Source organism: Polypterus senegalus, chromosome 12 (genome assembly GCF_016835505.1).
Source record: "Polypterus senegalus isolate Bchr_013 chromosome 12, ASM1683550v1, whole genome shotgun sequence".
Lineage (NCBI taxonomy): Eukaryota > Metazoa > Chordata > Cladistia > Polypteriformes > Polypteridae > Polypterus > Polypterus senegalus.
The window spans coordinates 62,911,888-62,930,901 of NC_053165.1; the positions used below are offsets into that span (position 1 = coordinate 62,911,888).

Here is a 19,014-nt window from a genome sequence, read left to right on the forward strand (position 1 = left end):
TGTATAAGTTTTGTACTACATATTTGTGTAAAGTACCTTAGGTTGTTGCTGTTCACTTTGGAAAGGCACTACACTTGTTCATTCATTTCTTTCTTGACTCACTGTGTTTAGTGTACTGTGCATTTGGAGTTTGTTCAGATCAGAGCATTTGCAGAGGCAATATTCCAAAGCTAATATAATCATTGTTTGCAGTATTACTGCCAACCATATTGGGCAGAGGATAAATGTTAAGCTTTTGATGAGTTTCTTTTTCATTAATGTCAGCTATTATCAGGCCTGTCAGTTTTGTGGTTAATGTCTAATTAGGTAAGCATGCTGTTTTGCAGATCCTACTGTGTGTTTTATTTGACTAGCCTTTTTGTCAGTTTATGGACGCTTATCGTCATATTTAACCTGCCTCCATTATGAATGTTTAATACACTTCATACCATACGGTGGTTATTCTAAGTCAAGGCCTTCTCAATTGCTTGTGTTGCAGTGCCACCTGCTGCTTGCTTTGCTACAATGCCAATCCCATCAGTGTAATCAGAAGCACCTTGAGAAATAATACGGAATTGTGAAATTCAAGATTTCTTGTAGTTTGATAAATCTGGCACTGCACTGTAGGCCAAATTGAGCTAATGTTTTCAGAAGATAACCTGGTGTGTGTAACCTGTGGTCTCTAGCCTATGGCAGGATCCTGTTGCTGTCATTTTGGGAAGACGTTTAATGTTTAGCGCCTTGTCATTCACATCTTTATGATGGAACAGTTAGTAGTAACCTTCAGTTTTATCCTAACCACTCATTTTGCATCTGAAACAATTTTATATATTTATGGTGCCTAATGGGTCTTGGCCCTTTCTTTGTTTCATCTACTACCATCATTATGTTTGTAGTTTATTATTATTCATTGACTTATGCAGTTGTTTCACATATGTATAAAATAACCAAATAAAAATAATAAGAAAATTGAAATCAACAAAGAAACATTTCCAAAAACACAAAAGGTCTCCTTTTTATTAATCATGATAATAACAAGTCAAGGTCCCTATGCATTTCTGCTTAGAAGTATCATTGCAATGTAAGAAATAAATAGATGATAGAAATTGAGTGGTTATCTGAAGGCTAGGCACAAAATAGACAGAATGTGGAGATATTAATTGTTGTGATCACCATCCAGCCCTTCCTTTGTTATTAAATCCACTTAATCCAGTGCAAAGTCAGGCAGGACTGTGTGCAAGGTGCAAACCAGCTCTGAGCAGGATGTCAGTCCATTACAGGGCACACTCATGCTAACTTATGTGGGAATAATTAGAGTTATCAGTTAACCTAACATGTTCATTTTTGGAACTTGGCAGGATAGTCAGTTTACTCAGGGAGGGAAAAATCCAACACAGACACTGGAAGAACATGTAAAGTGCACAAAACTACAGATGGCCCCAGGTTTTAGCCCAGTGCTCTAATGCTGCTCCACTGCTCTAACATGCACACAATACATTGCAAAGGCAGGCAATGTGGTGTAGTGGTTAAGGCTTTGGACTTCAAACCCTGCTACTAACTTCACCTGCCCCAGCTCAAATAGGAAGGGCAAAAGAAATGTAAACCAATTGAATCTCAAATGTTGTCAGTCACCATGGAAAAAAGTGTCAGTCAAATATAAATAAATAACATTATACAAATGAAAATAAGGACGGTTTAAGAATTTTGTCCCATTAAATAAATAGTGTGAAACTGCTTTAAAACCACGTGAAAATGTAAGTGTGAAGCCAAGAGGAACATTACTATAGATGACTTTACTTTTACTATATAATAATATCCACTAGAGGGCTCCACTAGAGGGCAAAATGTAAAGAAAGGTAAATGCATTTTTAAAACTCTTTTCCCTTTTTCCCCTTCCTAAGCGCAGCTACTGCTAATGGCATGCTGTTCTTTTTTGTTATTATAATTATTTTTGGTAAATTCTAAAATTAGTGCAGCTTAGTGGCTAAGGCACTGGACTGTACAAAATTTGTATAGCCTAATTCTGTAAGTCACATTGGAGAAAGACATCAGACAAACATAACAAAACAATATTAACAAAAAGCTGCCAGTTCAGACCCCACCTTTGACTCAATGCTGTCAACTTCTGTGCCCCGACTGTAGCAATACAAACACAAGTGTTACATCTTGGGATGGTGTTCACTATAGTAAGGTTAGACTTTGGGGATGGATTGCTGTCACCTGTGGCACACAGAGTAGCACCTAGAGTTGGCGAAGCAGTGTGGTCCAAGCCTGGAATTCAGCACACCCTGCTAGGTATGTCTGTTCCTCCTCTTCACAACAGCAGATCTACCCACTCCTTCACATGATAACCTTTTTCAAAATAAAATTAACACAAAAAACTGTCCATTTCAGGAAAAAAGAGAATTGTAGAAGAATGGTGGAGTGGGGCACTCTGTCCAGAGGGGTCACTCACAATGGGCTTTCCTGCAGTGTAAGAGGGGTATTCTCAATTGGCTGTGTCAAAGCTGTCAACTGACTGGAGGATGTGGGCATCTTCAGGGGACCGAAGAACTCATCACAAGGCAACAATGACAGCTTCAGCCGCTGAAAGGGCAAAAATGAAGACACAGTATAGTCAAACAGCATCAGTAATCATGGAGGGTCGACATGAGATAGACTGAGGAATCTTGCTTTATAAAATAACATTTTTCCTTCTCTGCATCCCATTAATTAACCCTGGTTGCACGCAGCATGTTTTGAGAGAAGCTGCTATTTTATATTTGGCCACATGAGGGCGTCAGTGTAATTGAAACTAGAAAGTCATAGTAATGGCAGTACTGTAGTGGTAGTGCTTGGTATTTTGACATGTACACAGTACAGTGTACCCCTGACCAAAATTCAAGACAATAGTTACTTTCTAGCTCAGTGTTAAACATGAATGTATTCAAAAGCAGCACTTCAATTTATTTACTAGAAAACACAAATCCGCTTATCTGATGTATTTCTTATCCCATCTAGCAGGATAGAAGGATGAATGCTTTGGAGAGTGTCTTTCCATTCCTAGTTGGTGATTGTTTAAGATCTTCCCCACAGTCTTATTTAAGGGTTTCTAAAGAGGAGTTGTTTCGTAGATGATTTTGTATGGTATTCTGAGAATGTCTTTTAGTTAGAGATCAGTCTTTCCTTTCATTGGTTGCATTGCTTCATAGTAATCTTGATGCTAGAGACTTGGTGACATGTGGCATGTTAAGTCACAAATGCAAGTATGAACTTCACTGTGCTCTGCATATGTCACAGTAGTAACTCTATAAAAAAGAACAACAGTGGTTCTAAATGGGGGCAGTAAACTTACAGGTAAGTCAGAAAAGTAACTACTAGTAAATTGCTGAAAATCAAGCTACAGCAAGGGATACAAACATATGAAACACTTGTGAGGATAACTTCATCAGTATTCAAAATGTTACATATGGCCCGCAACGACTGTTAGATTTCTCAAAGACCCACTTTAAAATGTGTTTTATATATAGATTGTATGTGTATATAGTTAAAGTAGATTACATTTACACCTGGCCTTTAGATGTGTTTCCAGCATCTGCATCCTGTCCACCTAGAGGTCAGACAGACTTCCCTCATACCCACAGCAATTTAGGATTTGTTGGTTGCTTGCATTTATCTGCACAGCACAGCGCACCATAGCTACGTTAGAATAGGAGGAATGGACTCCTTGTAACGACCCAGCAAGAAAAAAATGAAAAGAAAGTGACACGTCAAATATCATAAAGAACGTGAGTGCTTCAGTCAAATGTGTGACAGTCTCATGAAAGAGGAGATACCTTGATTTTAAACACAACACTGCTGCCACTCTGCTTGTTTTTTAAAGTTGCACAGGTCTCTTCAGCGCTTTCCTGACTGCTGCCATCGCCCTACACAAAGTGTTTTTTTATTTTCGGCTGTCTTGATTGTTGTATGTGGATAGAAAAATCATTCGCATTTACATTCATGTTAAATGTGGTAATTGATGATGGGAATGCTTCAGAACTGAATCCAGTGGATAATAAAGTAGCTCCTGTGATCAAATTAGGAAAAAATGTCAGCAGCGATTAAGTTCATCATTTTAAAAATTAAATAATTTTTTTTTTTTTTTTTAGAAATACATCATCATTGTGTGCTTAATTTAAAAAGTAGTAAGTCAAATGAGTAGTGAGCAGCTTCTCTTGTTATTGAAAATATCTGTAATAACAAATTTTGTGTTTTAGTAATTACTGGTTTTTATTTATCTCTAGAAATGTTTCCTTTTATGTTATGATTAGGAAATTTAGGCGAAAATAATTTGCATTTGATAAAAACACATTTAATGTGTTTTTGAAATGGCACATCAGTTTTTGTATTAGAAAATTTCAGGCAGTGTAAGAACACTAGCAGGAAATATGCTTTTGTGAATAAGCGACAAAGTCAAGTGCCTTTGTCAAGACTGCAGCAGAAGTACAACAGCGTACAGTACATATCATATCCTTTATAGGAGTGCCCTCTCATATTCGTGTAGTTCACTGGAAGACCTTGGAGGTATAAAGGTTGAGAACCACTGCTATACACCAGTGCTGAAGTTCTTAACCAGTAGAATGACTGATCAAAGTAATTGTGAAATTGTTAGAATTATCCTAAAGCTAAGATAGTATTGTTAATGGAACAGCATCTTAAATAGTGGGACTGTGATAACGTCATGTTTTGTGATACAGACAATCAGGTGACCAGCAGTGGGCATTGTCATTATATTAAAATGCCTGTGGTCAATTAAAATGGGTGTAAAATGGCAGAATCTGTGATCATAACCAGTTTCAAGATGTCAGGTTTACTTCATCATAGTAATAAGAAAAATAAATGACTGCTTAAATAAAGCAGTAAATGAATACAGATGTGAATGAAAATGAATCTACAAGTTGAGAAACTTAGGCACGCAGTATCAGTTGTCAGGGATGCCAGGGGCCATGACCCGGCCGGGACGCCAGGAGGGACCGGAAGAGGGTCAGAGCCCTGCCTGGATCACGTGGGGTTTGCCTTCCGGGTTGCTTTGGGGGCCACGGGTCAATTGGCCATTGGACTGGGTCTTTGTGACCATAATTAGTTGTAAATATTGTATTAAATAAACGTGTGGTGATTTTAAACAACATGTCCGCCTGTCTGTGCCCGGGTGCCGTTCACATCTGGCGTAGCCGGCAGGATGCTCCGCCTGTTTCAAGGCGGAGACCTGTATATAACAAATTTGTTGTGGACGGCCCGGCGCAGCAGGGGACCCCACCCACGTACCGCGGGGGCTGCGTGCACACAGCACCGCGGGGTAAAGGAACCCCATGGACCGCCAGGGGTCCGCAGGAAGGCCGTTATTCCCTGATGCGGGCAGGCGGCGTGCACGGGACGAGTGCAGCGGTCTCCAACGAGCGCGCCGTTGCTGGAGGCGCCTGGGACGGCATGGCGTCAAGAAAGGCCACGCCGAGGAGGTGTCCTCGGTTTGACGAGTCCGGGGAGGTGAGTTCCCTGCCTAGCGGCAGCCGGCCCATGGGGCCGGGCGTGTTTTCTTTATTGCAGACAGGGACTTCCCGGATCCACGTCAGTGGCAGGCGCATGCTGGTCTGCGGGGCTCCGGCAGCACAGCGGCAGCCGCGAGGGCTGCGGAGGAGGAGACGCTGGAGCTCAAAAGGTGCCGGCAACAACAAGGCTGCCGGCAAGCACGTGCCGCCGCCGCAGAAGGGGAGCCAAGATGGCGCGGACCAGAAGTCCCTCCCCTGACAGGCACGCGATTGGGCGGTGTGTCTTGTGTGCCCGCCGATGACTGCAGAGAGGCGGGACCAAGGAATGTCCATCACGGGCAGGGGGGAGACCCGATTGGGCCGGAGGAAAAGGCCCACAGGAAGTGGCCGGCGTCGGAGGCTGACAGACAGGTAGGCTCCGCGTCGGTTAACTTCCTGTCTTTGCTGGCTGCTCTGGCGGAGCTGGAGGCGTCCCTTCAGCCCGTGGAGCAGCGTGTCTTACAGATGCTACGTGCCCTCCGGGCTGAGGTGCTGGAACTGGAACTAAGCAGCCCTCCGACAGGAGGTGCGGCGCCGCGGGCTGTATGCGCGGCGAGGGGGGAGTCCGAGAGGACGCTGACTGGACACGGGCTGCTAAGTGCCCCGGGTCCTAGCGCCCTCCGCCCCGAGTCGGCTGCGGTCTTGCGCCGCACTATAGGGACGCAGACGGGAAAGAGGCGCCTTCATTTCCATAAGGAGTCTCAAACCGTCATGGCGTCCCAGAGTGAACGGAGGAATAAGAGGCTGGGTGCCGATGCCTCCGATATGTTGCGGACGCAGACGGGAAAGGGGCTCGTGTTGCTTAATACGGAGTCGCATATCATCAAGGCGTCCGAAAGCGAAGGGAGGATTAAGCGGCTGGGTGCCGCCTCCTCCAATACAGTGAGACGCGTTGCTGGGTGCACGCGTACGGCTGGCCGCCCTCTGAGGGAGCAGAGGGAATCCCTGAGGCCGGCGGTGAGAGAGCAGGCGGTGCCGACAGTTCCACTATCGAGAGTGACACGGAAGCCGCGGAGAGGGTGCCGATCAGGCAAGTGCCAGGGTGCCGGTTGGAGGAACGCTGCCCGTGCGTGGCACGAGCTGGGTGCTTTGGCAGCGGTTCTGCCCCTGTATTCTCTTTTGTAGGGACGGACCCCGGGCGAGTTGAAGGAACCCCTTCGTGGCGGAACAGCCCTCTGATGTCGGGCCGTCTGCAGAATGATCTCTCTGCCGGTGCGCAGGTGCGCTCACAGCTGGAGGAGCCAACGGGGAACCAGTGACTCGGAACAAAGGGGCGTGGAGGTCCCGGAGGGGGTGCCTACCGAGGAGGCCCCGGGGTGCCGGTAAAAGGGGGGAGCACAACCTGTGCGAGGCGCAGGGATGCACCATGGGTTGGTGCTCGGATTGTGTCTCCGCCCCTGTCCCTGCTAGGAGTGCGGGGCCGGACCCCGGCTACCCTCGAGTGGGACCCGTTTCGGGGCTCTGCTGCCCTCGCGGGACGGGTCGCTCTTACCCACGAGTGGTCTTCGCTGGCTGTGGGGCACTGTCAGGGATGCCAGGGGCCATGACCCGGCCGGGACGCCAGGAGGGACCGGAAGAGGGTCAGAGCCCTGCCTGGATCACGTGGGGTTTGCCTTCCGGGTTGCTTTGGGGGCCACGGGTCAAGGGCATGGAAGCCCTTCCCTGTAGGAGCCCGTGGTCACCGCCAGGAGGCGCCCCAATGCCTTGGGACTTGTTTCCCCAGCACTCCCGCCACACCAGGAAGTGCTGGGGGGAAGATTTATGACGGCGCCCGGAGAGCAGCCGGGAGGACAGCCGGCACTTCCGCCACACTTGGGCGTGGCTAGAAGATTGCCGGGAACACCTGGGGCTCATCCGGGTCCTCCATAAAAGGGGCCGTCTCCATTCATTCGGGGCTGGAGTCGGGTGGAAGGAGGACGAAGCAGTGGAGAGTGGAGGCGGCCCGAAGAAAGGCATTGTGGCCAGGACTTTGGATTTGGGGTTTGTGCACGTGATTAGGGTCTGTGTGACCATTGGACTGGGTCTTTGTGACCATAATTAGTTGTAAATATTGTATTAAATAAACGTGTGGTGATTTTAAACAACATGTCCGCCTGTCTGTGCCCGGGTGCCGTTCACACAGTATATCCAGCTTTCCCGGTCCCTATCTCCAGTTGTGTCCACCTACCATTTTGTCTATATCTGTTTTGTCACACTATATCCAAACATAGATTTGATTAATGATAAACTAAGGCTAATTTTGCTGGCTATAAAGTGCAATTACTGAAATTATTCATTACCAGCACTGCACAGATTCTCCAAACCCTTAGGCACACTCTAAACAGAAACTCTTGATGGGGTCATTTAAGGCTGGCTGTGAAAGAAAGAGTCCACTACTTCTGAATGATGGCTCACCTGCCACAGAGATCCTGGTAGAGTGTAGAGGGTGTGCAGTGCTCCAAGAGGGATCCAGATAATGGAGCTCAGAGAAATAAACCAGCCCAGCACTTCAGCCCAGGCTGGGTAGGTGTAGTCCTTTCCATAGCGTGCTGGACTGTACTGTATTATACTGGAGATCAGGATTGTCTGAAAAGGAGAGCACACAAGATGGAGCAAGATTAAAAAAGTCAAAGTGCTTGAAAATGTAGGGATGAAGGGATAAAATGAAGAGGGTGTGCCCTGCTAATATGGGTTGTCATGGTAAGGGCTGGTCATCAAGTGTTCACCATGAGGTGTGATAATGTGGGGCAGGGAATAGCTGATGAAACTGTACAGCATAGAAGGGGAACAGGCTGCTTGTAATGACTCAAGAAAAAAAGTGAAAAGAAGGTGACCTATTACACTGGCATGAAGAATGTGTTTTAACATGATGGCAGTGTCATGAAGGAGAAAGTATCTCGGCTCATACAAATTGTAATGGCTGATAACAAAATATATAGGGAGACAAAACTGAGGCTCAAATGAAAGAGAGAATATCTTCATGCTGAAGCTTTTTCTGCCAAGACTTTTCAACAGGGGGAATGGGGGTTTGCATGAATTACATGAAATGTAACATTCTAAAACCAACACAACAGAATTCAGGGTCATACGGGCCTGAAGCCAATCCCAGCAACAGGTTAGGGTAGAAGCCCGACGGTATAGGGCCCATTTATAACTGTCAATTAATGTATCAAAACTTGTACAGACAGGGGGGAATTTGCAAATTCCACAATGGGAAATGAAGATCCAAATCCTCAACTATTTTAATCCACTGTCCCACCATGACACTTTAAAACCTAAATAGAATAGGAAGTTTGTCTGTGCTGGGATCCCATGTTACATTTACTTTCCCTAATCCATCCTTCACATGTACAAGGGAAAAAAACGTTCATACAGATATTTACATATTTTAGGCATCGCTCAACAAGATTTGAGCATTTGTGGTACATTATGTGTCTGTGTTTACTGTATATCTTTGTGCTAGAAAATGAGCTTGCAGACGTGATGATTTAAAAATGAATCCCTTAGTTTGTATGAAATGTGAAGCTGTATTATAAAATAAAAAATAAATTACTGTGATAAGTTCAACATTTCCACTTTGACTTTTCAACTGATTTATAACTTTTGGACATCCCCAAATATGATTTAACCACTTCTGAAGAGATATGTTCCTGTGAGTCAAGATAAGACCCCGTGAGCATGATAACTAAAAAAAAAAACAAATCACTGTATGAAACTTGGAGCAGTTATTAGTACTAAAAGCCTATTGATTTTGAATAAAATTGTTTCAGTGATTTTTGCCCTATAATGATAATTACCTATATGCGTAAGGGAAATATTAAGATATGTTCAAAAAGTTACAGGTACTTGTTACAGCTTTAGCTGTTAGAATTTTGGTGTGCATATTGTGATTCGTTATTTTGACTCAAATTAATTTTTGGCTAAAACTCTTTGCTTGTCTAAAATAGATTGCATATAAACAATAAAGAAGCTCAAAAAATCAAAGTCATAAAATTTAAAAAGCAAGAGGTCGTAATCATAACTAATAATACAGCAACCCTGGAAAAGAAATATTGCTAGCTACAGATTTGTTTTAGAAGACTTTTATGTAAACATTTGGATATCGTACCAGGTTCATTGTCATAGTGCTGACATTACAAACCCACTACTGTTATGTGCCTAACACTGGGTGTCATTGCTGATAACAATGTGGCCCCAAGCACAGACTAACGCATTGCTAATTAAACAAAATGGCATTCTATAATAATAGTCATAATACTTATCTAAAAAATAACTAACAAAAAATTGTTTCCAAAGACACAATCAGAATGGTTTGATCACTTGGATCTAGGTTTCCCAGCCCTAGAATTACAGAAGCATTGGTCTAAAAAATATTAAAGCTATAATATAAGAGGCAGACACTGTTTTATTTTTTTAGTACGTAATACCTACCATGACCAGTAGTGGGGAAATCACGGCCCAGCAAACTTTGAAGAAAATGTTAGGTGGAGCTCCAAGCATCTTATTAACAATATGGGACAAGCGAGACACACCTTACAGAGGAAAATAAGTTTGAAAAATATATAATTACATAAAAGGAGTGTTAGACATGTGTTCACCAGACCCACATGCAAAAGTGGGAGTGTGTTTGTAAACAACTCCCAGAACAGAATCCAGAAAAGCAAACTCAAAAAACAGAGCTAAAATGCTTACAATTCCAATAAATAAATAAAAATTCCAATAAATAATGTTAAATGTGACGTGCTCCCCAGCTCAAAGTCGTGCAGTGTGACTCACTTCGAGGCCACCAGCCACAGGCTATTTATGAAATAAATAAACAACATCCTACCTCTTCAGAATAGACCTTTGTCTCTGGCATATTGAGATTTTGAAAGTAGGTTATGAAGAGACATTCTTGTGATATGAGAAAAAAGTAAAAGAAGAACCATCGTACCAAAAATCCAGCAGACTGCAGTGACTTCAAAGAAAGCTAGGAACATGAGGGAGACAACAGCAGTGTAGTGATCCAGGAGCTGGAAGACATATATTCCTCCCTGTGGGTGAGACACACAGGAAACCTCAAGATATTTCACTTTCAATAAAAAGCGAAAGAGAATTTCCAGTACATAAACAGAATAAAGGAAAAGCTATACTGGCAAATCACAAATAGGAAGTTTATCTTTGTAGTTCAACATTCCATTTTCTGATTTTCCAGTGCAGGCTAATGAGGAGTAGGATTCTATCCCACAATGTATCCACAGAATCAAGGAAAGAACCAACCCTGGATGGGGTGCCAGTCTATTACAATGAAAAAAAAAAAACCCTAGTGTCCTCCCAATGTCCATTAGCAATATGGTTTAAAATATCTATTTATATTGCAATTTAAAGTGATGTTAAAATTTGACCAGTAGGGGGCACTGAATTTTGAATCCTTTACTTGGTATCAGAATTATGGAACACACAATTCAAATAAGGTAGATATAGTATAGGAACTTGAAGAGTAGTATATGTTTAGGACAGATTTAAAGGAGGTTTGGGCTTAATAAATAATTAATAGAATGGGTGTAACCACTAAAATAATTTAATTATAGGTAGAGCAGTGTACCCATGCATCGGCCTTTGGGCCTTAATCCCCTACCCTAATCCCTACCCCCAGTTATTCAAACCAGAACAGCTCAGAATTTCAAGTAATTGGGATATGGGAGGAATGTAGTGCAAACACTACAAAGACAGTGAGTGGAGCTAGAATCTAAATCCAAATCCATGTCACTGTGGTGTTGAAGCTCAAATGTGCTATACAATAATACATATACAGTACATTAAGTGTGCATTCTACTATATATACAGGACCTCACAATGTGTTACAAATAAAATTGGTTCAACATAGTATTAAAATGCATGATTGTAATAATCAGGATAGAATTGAGGGTGTAGAGGTGATTGGAGCACTAGGGTCAAGTGACCATAATATAATACAATTCTCAGTATTTTGTAAGAGTGCAGAAGCAAAGACTAAAATTGTTAAGTTGAACTCTGGTAGGGCTGATTTTGAGCAGATGTGACAAAGTCTAAGTAGGATAGACTGGGATAAGCTTTTAAATGTGGAGACAGTCGAGGAGCAGTGGAACAGGTTTAAAAATGTTTTACATGTAATGCAGGACAGATACATACCTACATTTGGAAGTAATAGGAAACTAAAAAAAACTCCACGGTGGATTAATAAAGATTTTAAAAAGAAGTTGCAAAGAAAAAAACTGCTGTATAAGGCATATAAGACTAATGACTGCAAAGAGAATCGTATAGCGTATGAGAACATGAGGGCAACCATTAAGAAGGATATCAGAGAGGCTAAAAGACAGTTAAAGAGGAATATAGCAGATAAGGCAAAAGACCAAGAGATTATTTCAGTATTTTAGTAGTAAAAGAACAGTTAAGGAGGAGGTCAAGTTCATCAGGAATATTAAAAGGGAATTAAAAGATACAGACAATGAAATAGCGGATGCCCTAAACTTACATTTTTCTGCGGTGTTTACAAGTGAGCAAGTGGACAACCTCCCAGAGGTAAACACAACTACTAAGGAGGTACTGAGGGATTTGGAAATTGTAGAGAGAGAAGTGCTGCTCAGATTAAATAAGATGAAATCAAACAAATGACCAAGACCAGATCATATTTATCCTCGTGTTCTTAAGGAGGCCAGCTAGTTCAGATATAAACCCTTGACACATATTTTTAGGAATTCACTGCGTACTGGAGAGATTCCAAAGGACTGGAAAATGGCAAATATCATCCCATTATATAAAAAGTATCTTAAATCTTAAGTCCTGTGTGCAGTTTTGGTCTCCAGGCTACAAAAAGGACCTAACGGCGCTAGAAAAGGTCCAGAGAAGAGCGACTAGGCTGATTCCAGGGCTACAGGGGTTGAATTATGAGGAAAGATTAAAAGAGCTGAGCCTTTACAGTTTAAGCAAAAGAAGATTACGAGGAGACATGATTGAAGTGTTTAAAATTATGAAGGGAATCAGTCCAGTGGATCGACACTGTTACTTTAAAATGAGTTCATCAACAACACGGGGACACAGTTGGAAACTTGTGAAGGGTAAATTTCACACAAACATTAGGAAGTTTTTCTTTACACAAAGAACGATAGACACTTGGAATAAGCTACCAAGTAGTGTGGTAGACAGTAAGACGTTAGGGACTTTCAAACTCGACTTGATGTTTTCGTGGAAGAAATAAGTGGATAGGACTGGCGAGCTTTGGTGGGCTGAATGGCCTGTTCTCGTCTAGAGTGTTCTAATGTTCTAAAAATGCTGAAATGCCACATGATGGCAGTTAAGAGGCACTAGGTGTCTTCTTCCTCACAGAAAGAGTGAAAAATGAGTCAGCCAATGGAATGAAAGGAACATTGTGTGTAGAGCAAACTCTTACTTAATGAGGAATTCTTTGGCTGTTTTTGTTACCAGCTTAATCATTGTGGATTGCCACTTTTAACTAGTATGGATCTGCCTTCTTAAGTTATGTATCAGTATATAAACAATATGTCTGCTGTCAAAAACCTTTATATCCTGGACTCAACACTGTCAGTGGGGTATATTGGAACATTTCTTCGGTGTTGCCTTTGGGTGTCCCACCTAAAAAAACAACCCTCTTTGTTTCCACTAGAATCCACAGGTTTGCTGACAGATGCATGGATACTTTGTGAAGCTCACCTCTGCAACATTGGGTATCCCAAGAACAAAGGCCACAAAACACACCACCATGACCAGCAACTCTTTCCTTCGTAGGACTTTCAGTAGACTCTTTCCAAAACTGTCCGTAAGACTGGTCACCATCACTTCAACCATTGCAAACTAGAAAGACATGGAAGGGATGTAAAGTGTTCAAAACCATTTAGACAATGGATCACATGGCATGGCATGAATGAAAACAAAAGACCAGCTGACCTGGCTGTCTATTCCTAGACAAAGTAACATAAAGAAAAACAGGGCTGCCCACATGGATGCCAGTGGCATGGTAGTAAAGGCTTCTGGGTAAACAACAAAGACAAGGCCAGGACCTGGTGTGAGAAAAATAAGACAGTGAAAGAATGTTAGACACAACCAAGTTGCTTCTTTCGTGTGGCACACAAGGTCTCGTAAACCTGCTGTTGCACCTCATGCTGCTTGGTCAAATTTACAGCTTTAAGAGTGCCTCTTTTGTACCCCTTGAGTGTTTATTATCATCTCCCACAATGCTAGGATAAAGAAAGAAAAGCCAGTGATGTGATGCTTAAGATCAAATTTCAGGATTTGGATTATTTTCTTTTCTTTGTCACATTTAATGCTACTAATCTTTTAACAAAAAGGAAAAACAGCATTAAAAATCTACCAGGCTCTCATGGTGTTAGGTAAAAGTGTTCATTTAAATCATTTAACCCTTTTTTATCCTTGTTAGCACTGGCACTGCTGCAATGTATTTGATGGTTCACATACTGCCCTCCTATGGGCAGAAAGAGGGCAGAATATGTTTCACCACATAAGTTCAAGACAAATAAAACAGCAGCATAAACTATTCAATTATAACATACATATTTAGGTATTCTCAGTGCACAAGGACACCTTACTAAACAATGACCTTATGTACTGTTATTTGATTTCCATATACAGGTACAGTAAATGCACAATGCATTAACTGCTATATCACAAAGCAGTGAAATAAATGATTCTAGTATTTTCTCCCATTATTAATGACCCAGTCATTTTCACTGGTGGACTAAATGAACACCTTCAGTCCACCAGTGAAGCTGATTGAGTGATGATTATTAATTGGTGAAATGACTAAAAACCGTAATTTCACTGCATTCAACCACTCAAAAAAATGAAAAGCAGGGCCTACCGTCAGTAGCTATATTGTCAACCGGCAGATTATGAATGTGCGCCATGTAGCCAATAGCAGAGAAAATGACAAAACCAGCAAAGATACTGGTAACTGAATTGGTAAGGGAGACAATCAGGGTGTCCCTGTACAAGTAAAGAGAGAAGGAAGCATATGATATGTCAAATGGAGGCAAATAGTTAGCGTTTTTTTCTCCAGAAAGCAGGATTGGTTACTAATCTCTTTCTGGAAGGATGCCCCACTTCTATTCATGTTATAACTGAATTCAGTAATTTTCTGCTCTCAGGAGATGTGATGACTGATTTATAATGAAGTAAGTCTATGGAGTGTCCTGGCAGCATACCCCTTACCCAAAGCCCTCAGTAGCTGAGAGTGAAATCTGGTAGGACAGGCTGTCACCAAGTATCTATATAAGGTCTACCAAAAGAGTAAGGTGTTTGCTTGTACCGTAGATATGGACATGAGATGGCTGTACCTGAGAATGTTGTTGTTAAATTTGTTATAACTTGCCATTGAGATCATTTGGCCAAAACTGATGCCAATAGAGTTGAAGATCTGAGCTGCTGCATTCACCCAGACCTGTTACAAAAAAAAAAAAAAAGTTTAAAACAAGAAGATCTGGTTACACACTCTCTCTCTCCCACCTTAATGTGCATTTTCTTGGTTCACCCAGTTTGACTGGTTGCCTGACAGATTTTGGAATTTGGAGTAGTTGCTTTTATGACTAGGTGTGCCTTCTGATACTAACCTACTTCAGGTTGCATTTACACTACCAAGTCCAATCTGATGTCTGTGGTGATTACGTAACATGGTCTACATTTGACCCAAGTATTTACGTACACATTCCGCTTATGTGAAGTATATGTGCTAGACATGCATTATAACATAATGACACAGTTAAGGTGTAAACATGAATCTCCAATAAACCCACGGCAATTCAGCAGAACACAAAAATGTATAAAGAATTTTATTTTGTCCTCTACTACTGATCATTCGATTTTTTGCCATGATAAAAATAATATAATCAAGCTACGTCCTTGAGCTATTATCCAACCTGACTCTCTAAACACAGACTGGATAGGAGCAACTGAGATTGAAATAGAATTCAGTACCACATATGAAAGCAGCAAGTTTCTGTACTCATAAAATCAGATACCTATAAATATAGTATATTAGACACAGCATAACTCTTAATCATGATAAAGTTTTTTCCTTCTACTGAAACATTCATGCAGCTCATTTTAAAGTAGTGCCGTGAGGCTCTGAGACAGTCCAACAGGGAGATCTCAAGTTAGGTCTAGTCATCCCAGTCTGAACTGGCAAAGACTGTTCAAAGGTAGAGGAAACAGCATGGGTCAAAACGAAACCTGACTGTCCAGAAAGTTAATCCTACAATACATACAACTGGTTTAATCATGGACAGAATTCACTTCTTTTCCCCACATATAAATAATTGTCTCCTGGACTTCCTTCTACCACATTCAGAATATTGAGAGAATGTACCCTGCTTTAACACCACATAGCACTACCCTGCTTTAACACCACATAGCACTAAAGTTTTATTCAATGCATTAGTTACTTCTTGCATTGACTACTGTGATGGCAGATTGTCTGGCATCCTGAACAAGCTCCTTCACAAATCACAGCTCATTCAAAACTCTCCTGCCAAGGCAGCAGAACATATTATACCTCACCATATTCCTCTTCATTGGCTTTCTATTGCATTATAGATTAACTTAAAAATGTTTCTCCTTATATTTAAAGCTTTACACAACTTGGTCACTAGCTACATCACTGACGTCTTCCAACTTTATACTCCTGTTAGTTTCCTGTGATTGTCATCTGCAGGTTTGCTTAACAGCCCCAGCTATCAACCCCAGTATTGTGGGTGCTGGGGCCTTCTCTGTTGCTGCACCCAAACTCTGGAATACCATCCACCTACATCTGAAATCTGGATTGCATTACAAACTTTAAAACTGTTCTAAAAACTTATTTATTCTGACAGGCCTTAGCAATGTTAGGCAGCTTTTCTAAATGATATGTACTGTTGTCCATTATTGCTTAGCTCATGCCAATTTCACTATTGATTAATGTTTATTTATTTTAATGTTTACGGTTGTTTTATTGCCATGGAATTTACAAAAGATTTGTTTTACTCTGTGAGGTGTCCTTGAAACACACCTTAAATAAAATGTAGTATTATTATTTATTTCCTGCCACTTCTAGAAACCAAAAAAAAGCCTGATGAGTAGATTGCCACACCACTCTTTGCTTGCCTCTCTGCAGACTTGCTATCCTCTGTTTCTGGTTAGCATGGGGTGATATAAGCAATTTTTCACATCTGCTTTAAGAAGTTGAAAGCTTATTTGCATGACTATCATTGCCTGAAATAACATTTTTTGAAATATTGCAATGTCCATTAGTAAAAACTGTCAGATATCAAGACCATTTACAAACAGTAAATGAAAATGATTACCTGAATCTCTGATAATTTTGACCAGTTTGGCGATATGAAATAGAGGATTCCATTTTTTGCACCAGGTAGCTGGGTGTTGTTAATTAATAAACCAATCAATATTATGTAGGGAAAGGTGGCTGAAAAGTAGACAACCTAGAGAAGAAAAAACAGTAGAAATGAATATGTTACACAGCCGAGCCTGAGTGCATCTATGCAAACATTTTATTATCTGTGATAGTTGTAGTAATAATGCTAAAATGTATGAATTTTGAAAGACAAGAGGAGCTTATTCACTCAATCAAAGATTGTCTGCTTAGCTAATGTTCCAATATCTTATCTAGATGCTCTTTAAAAAGTCACAGTTTGTTATTTTCATTATTGCTATTAGAAAAATTTCAGTGGTCATTGTTAGTAGTAATATGAGTAGGACTGTGACTCATACATTCATTCTATCTATCTGTCTGTCTATCTATATACAGTCATATGAAAAAATTTGGGAACCCCTCTTAATTCTTTAGATTTTTGTTTATCACTGGCTGAGCTTTCAAAGTAGCAACTTCCTTTTAATATACAACATGCCTTATGGAAACAGTAGTATTTTAGCAGTGACATTAAGTTTATTGGATTAACAGAAAATATGCAATATACATGCGGTGAGCTGGCACCCTGCCTGGGGTTTGTTTCCTGCCTTGCGCCCTGTGTTGGCTGGGATTGGCTCCAGCAGACCCCCATGACCCTGTAGCTTGGATAATGAATGGATGGATGCAATATGCATTTTAACAAAATTAGACAGGTGCATAAATTTGGGCACCCCAACAGAAATATGACATCAATACTTAGTTGAGCCTCCTTTTGCCAATATAACAGCCTCTGGACACTGTCCTCCTACAATTTAAACCTGTAAGTTAGCTTTTTGTAACCTTCCCCTGAACCATGAGACTCAACAATCTTTGTTTTCAGATCTTTTGAGAGTTGCTTTGAGGATCCCATGCTGTCTGTCACTCTTCAGAGGAGAGTCAAAGGGAAGGAAGCACAACTTGCAATTGACCACCTTAAATACCTTTTACCACTCATGACTGGACACTCCTGTCTATGAAGTTCAAGGCTTAGTGAGCTCATCCAACCAATTTGGTGTTACAAGTAATCAGGATTGAGCAGTGACATGCATTCAAATCAGCAAAATTACAAGGGGATCCCCATTTTTGCACAGCCAGATTTTCACAGTTCATACAACTAAATACTGCATCACTAAAAATCTTTGTTCGGAAAACACCCCAGTACTGAGATGTTCCTAGGAAATTAAAGACATACCACGGTTATCTTTTTTGTTGAACGTGGAGTAAATTATTATGCAGGCTGAGAAGGGTTCCCAAACTTTTTCATATGAATCTATCTATCTATCTATCTATCTATCTATCTATCTATCTATCTATCTATCTATCTATCTATCTATCTATCTATCTATCTATCTATCTATCTATCTATCTATCTATCTATCTATCTATTGTGGCCCCCGGCCGGGGCTGGAGCCCGGCCGGGACGCCCAGGAGGACGTGAGGAGGGCTTGTGCCTCCTCCAGACCGCAGGCGTCCGTCCTGGTTCTGTTGGGGCCACGGGTTGAGGGCATGGAAGCCCTTCCCTGTAGGGGCCCGTGGTCACCGCCAGGCGGCGCCCCGATGCCGGTTTATCCCGTGCGGTTGCCGGTCGGGGCAGGAGCCCGGCCGGGCGCCTTGGAGGACCGGAGGAGGCGAGTGCCTCCTCCAGACAGAGTGGGGGCGTCCGTCCTGGTTAGGCAAGGGGCCTCAGGTACAGGGCTTTGAAGCCCAGCCCTGTAGGGACCCGTGGCCACCGCCAGGCGGCGCCCGGTGCCTGATTATCCCGGGAACCCGACACTTCCGCCACACCAGGAAGTGCCGGGGGGAAGACTTTGTGTGGCACCCGGAGAGCTGCCAGGAAGACAGCCGATACTTCCGCCACGCTTGGGCGTGGCTAGAGACGGAAGCACCTGGGGCTCATCCGGGGCCTTATTTAAGGGGCCGCCTCCCTCCAGTCATTGGTGGAAGTCGGGAGGCAGAAGGACTGAGCTGGAGAGCGGACAGGAGGCGGCCAGGACAAAGGCACAGAGACTGTGGGCCCTGGACTTTGGGGGATTCGGTGCAAGAGGCACTGGGGTTCGTGAGTGCACGTGACATTTCTAT

At 42.2% G+C, this 19,014-nt stretch overlaps 1 protein-coding gene across 4 annotated transcripts in view; it reads right to left on the bottom strand.

Annotated features, from left to right (window-relative positions):
- Nucleotides 1-974: 974 nt before the first annotated feature.
- si:ch211-225b11.1 (uncharacterized protein LOC561694 homolog) overlaps nt 975-19,014 on the bottom strand; it is a 38,665-nt gene continuing 20,625 nt past the window's right edge. For all 4 annotated transcript variants that reach the window (XM_039771850.1, XM_039771848.1, XM_039771849.1 and 1 more), the window contains 9 exons: nt 16,835-16,969; nt 14,834-14,937; nt 14,359-14,483; nt 13,428-13,540; nt 13,194-13,334; nt 10,438-10,537; nt 9,936-10,036; nt 7,920-8,090; nt 975-2,565 (listed from right to left, as the gene is read on the bottom strand). In XM_039771850.1, the coding sequence (XP_039627784.1) occupies nt 2,431-2,565; nt 7,920-8,090; nt 9,936-10,036; nt 10,438-10,537; nt 13,194-13,334; nt 13,428-13,540; nt 14,359-14,483; nt 14,834-14,937; nt 16,835-16,969 (1,125 nt within the window). In that variant the 3' untranslated portion in view covers nt 975-2,430. The remainder of the gene's footprint in view (nt 2,566-7,919; nt 8,091-9,935; nt 10,037-10,437; nt 10,538-13,193; nt 13,335-13,427; nt 13,541-14,358; nt 14,484-14,833; nt 14,938-16,834; nt 16,970-19,014) is intronic.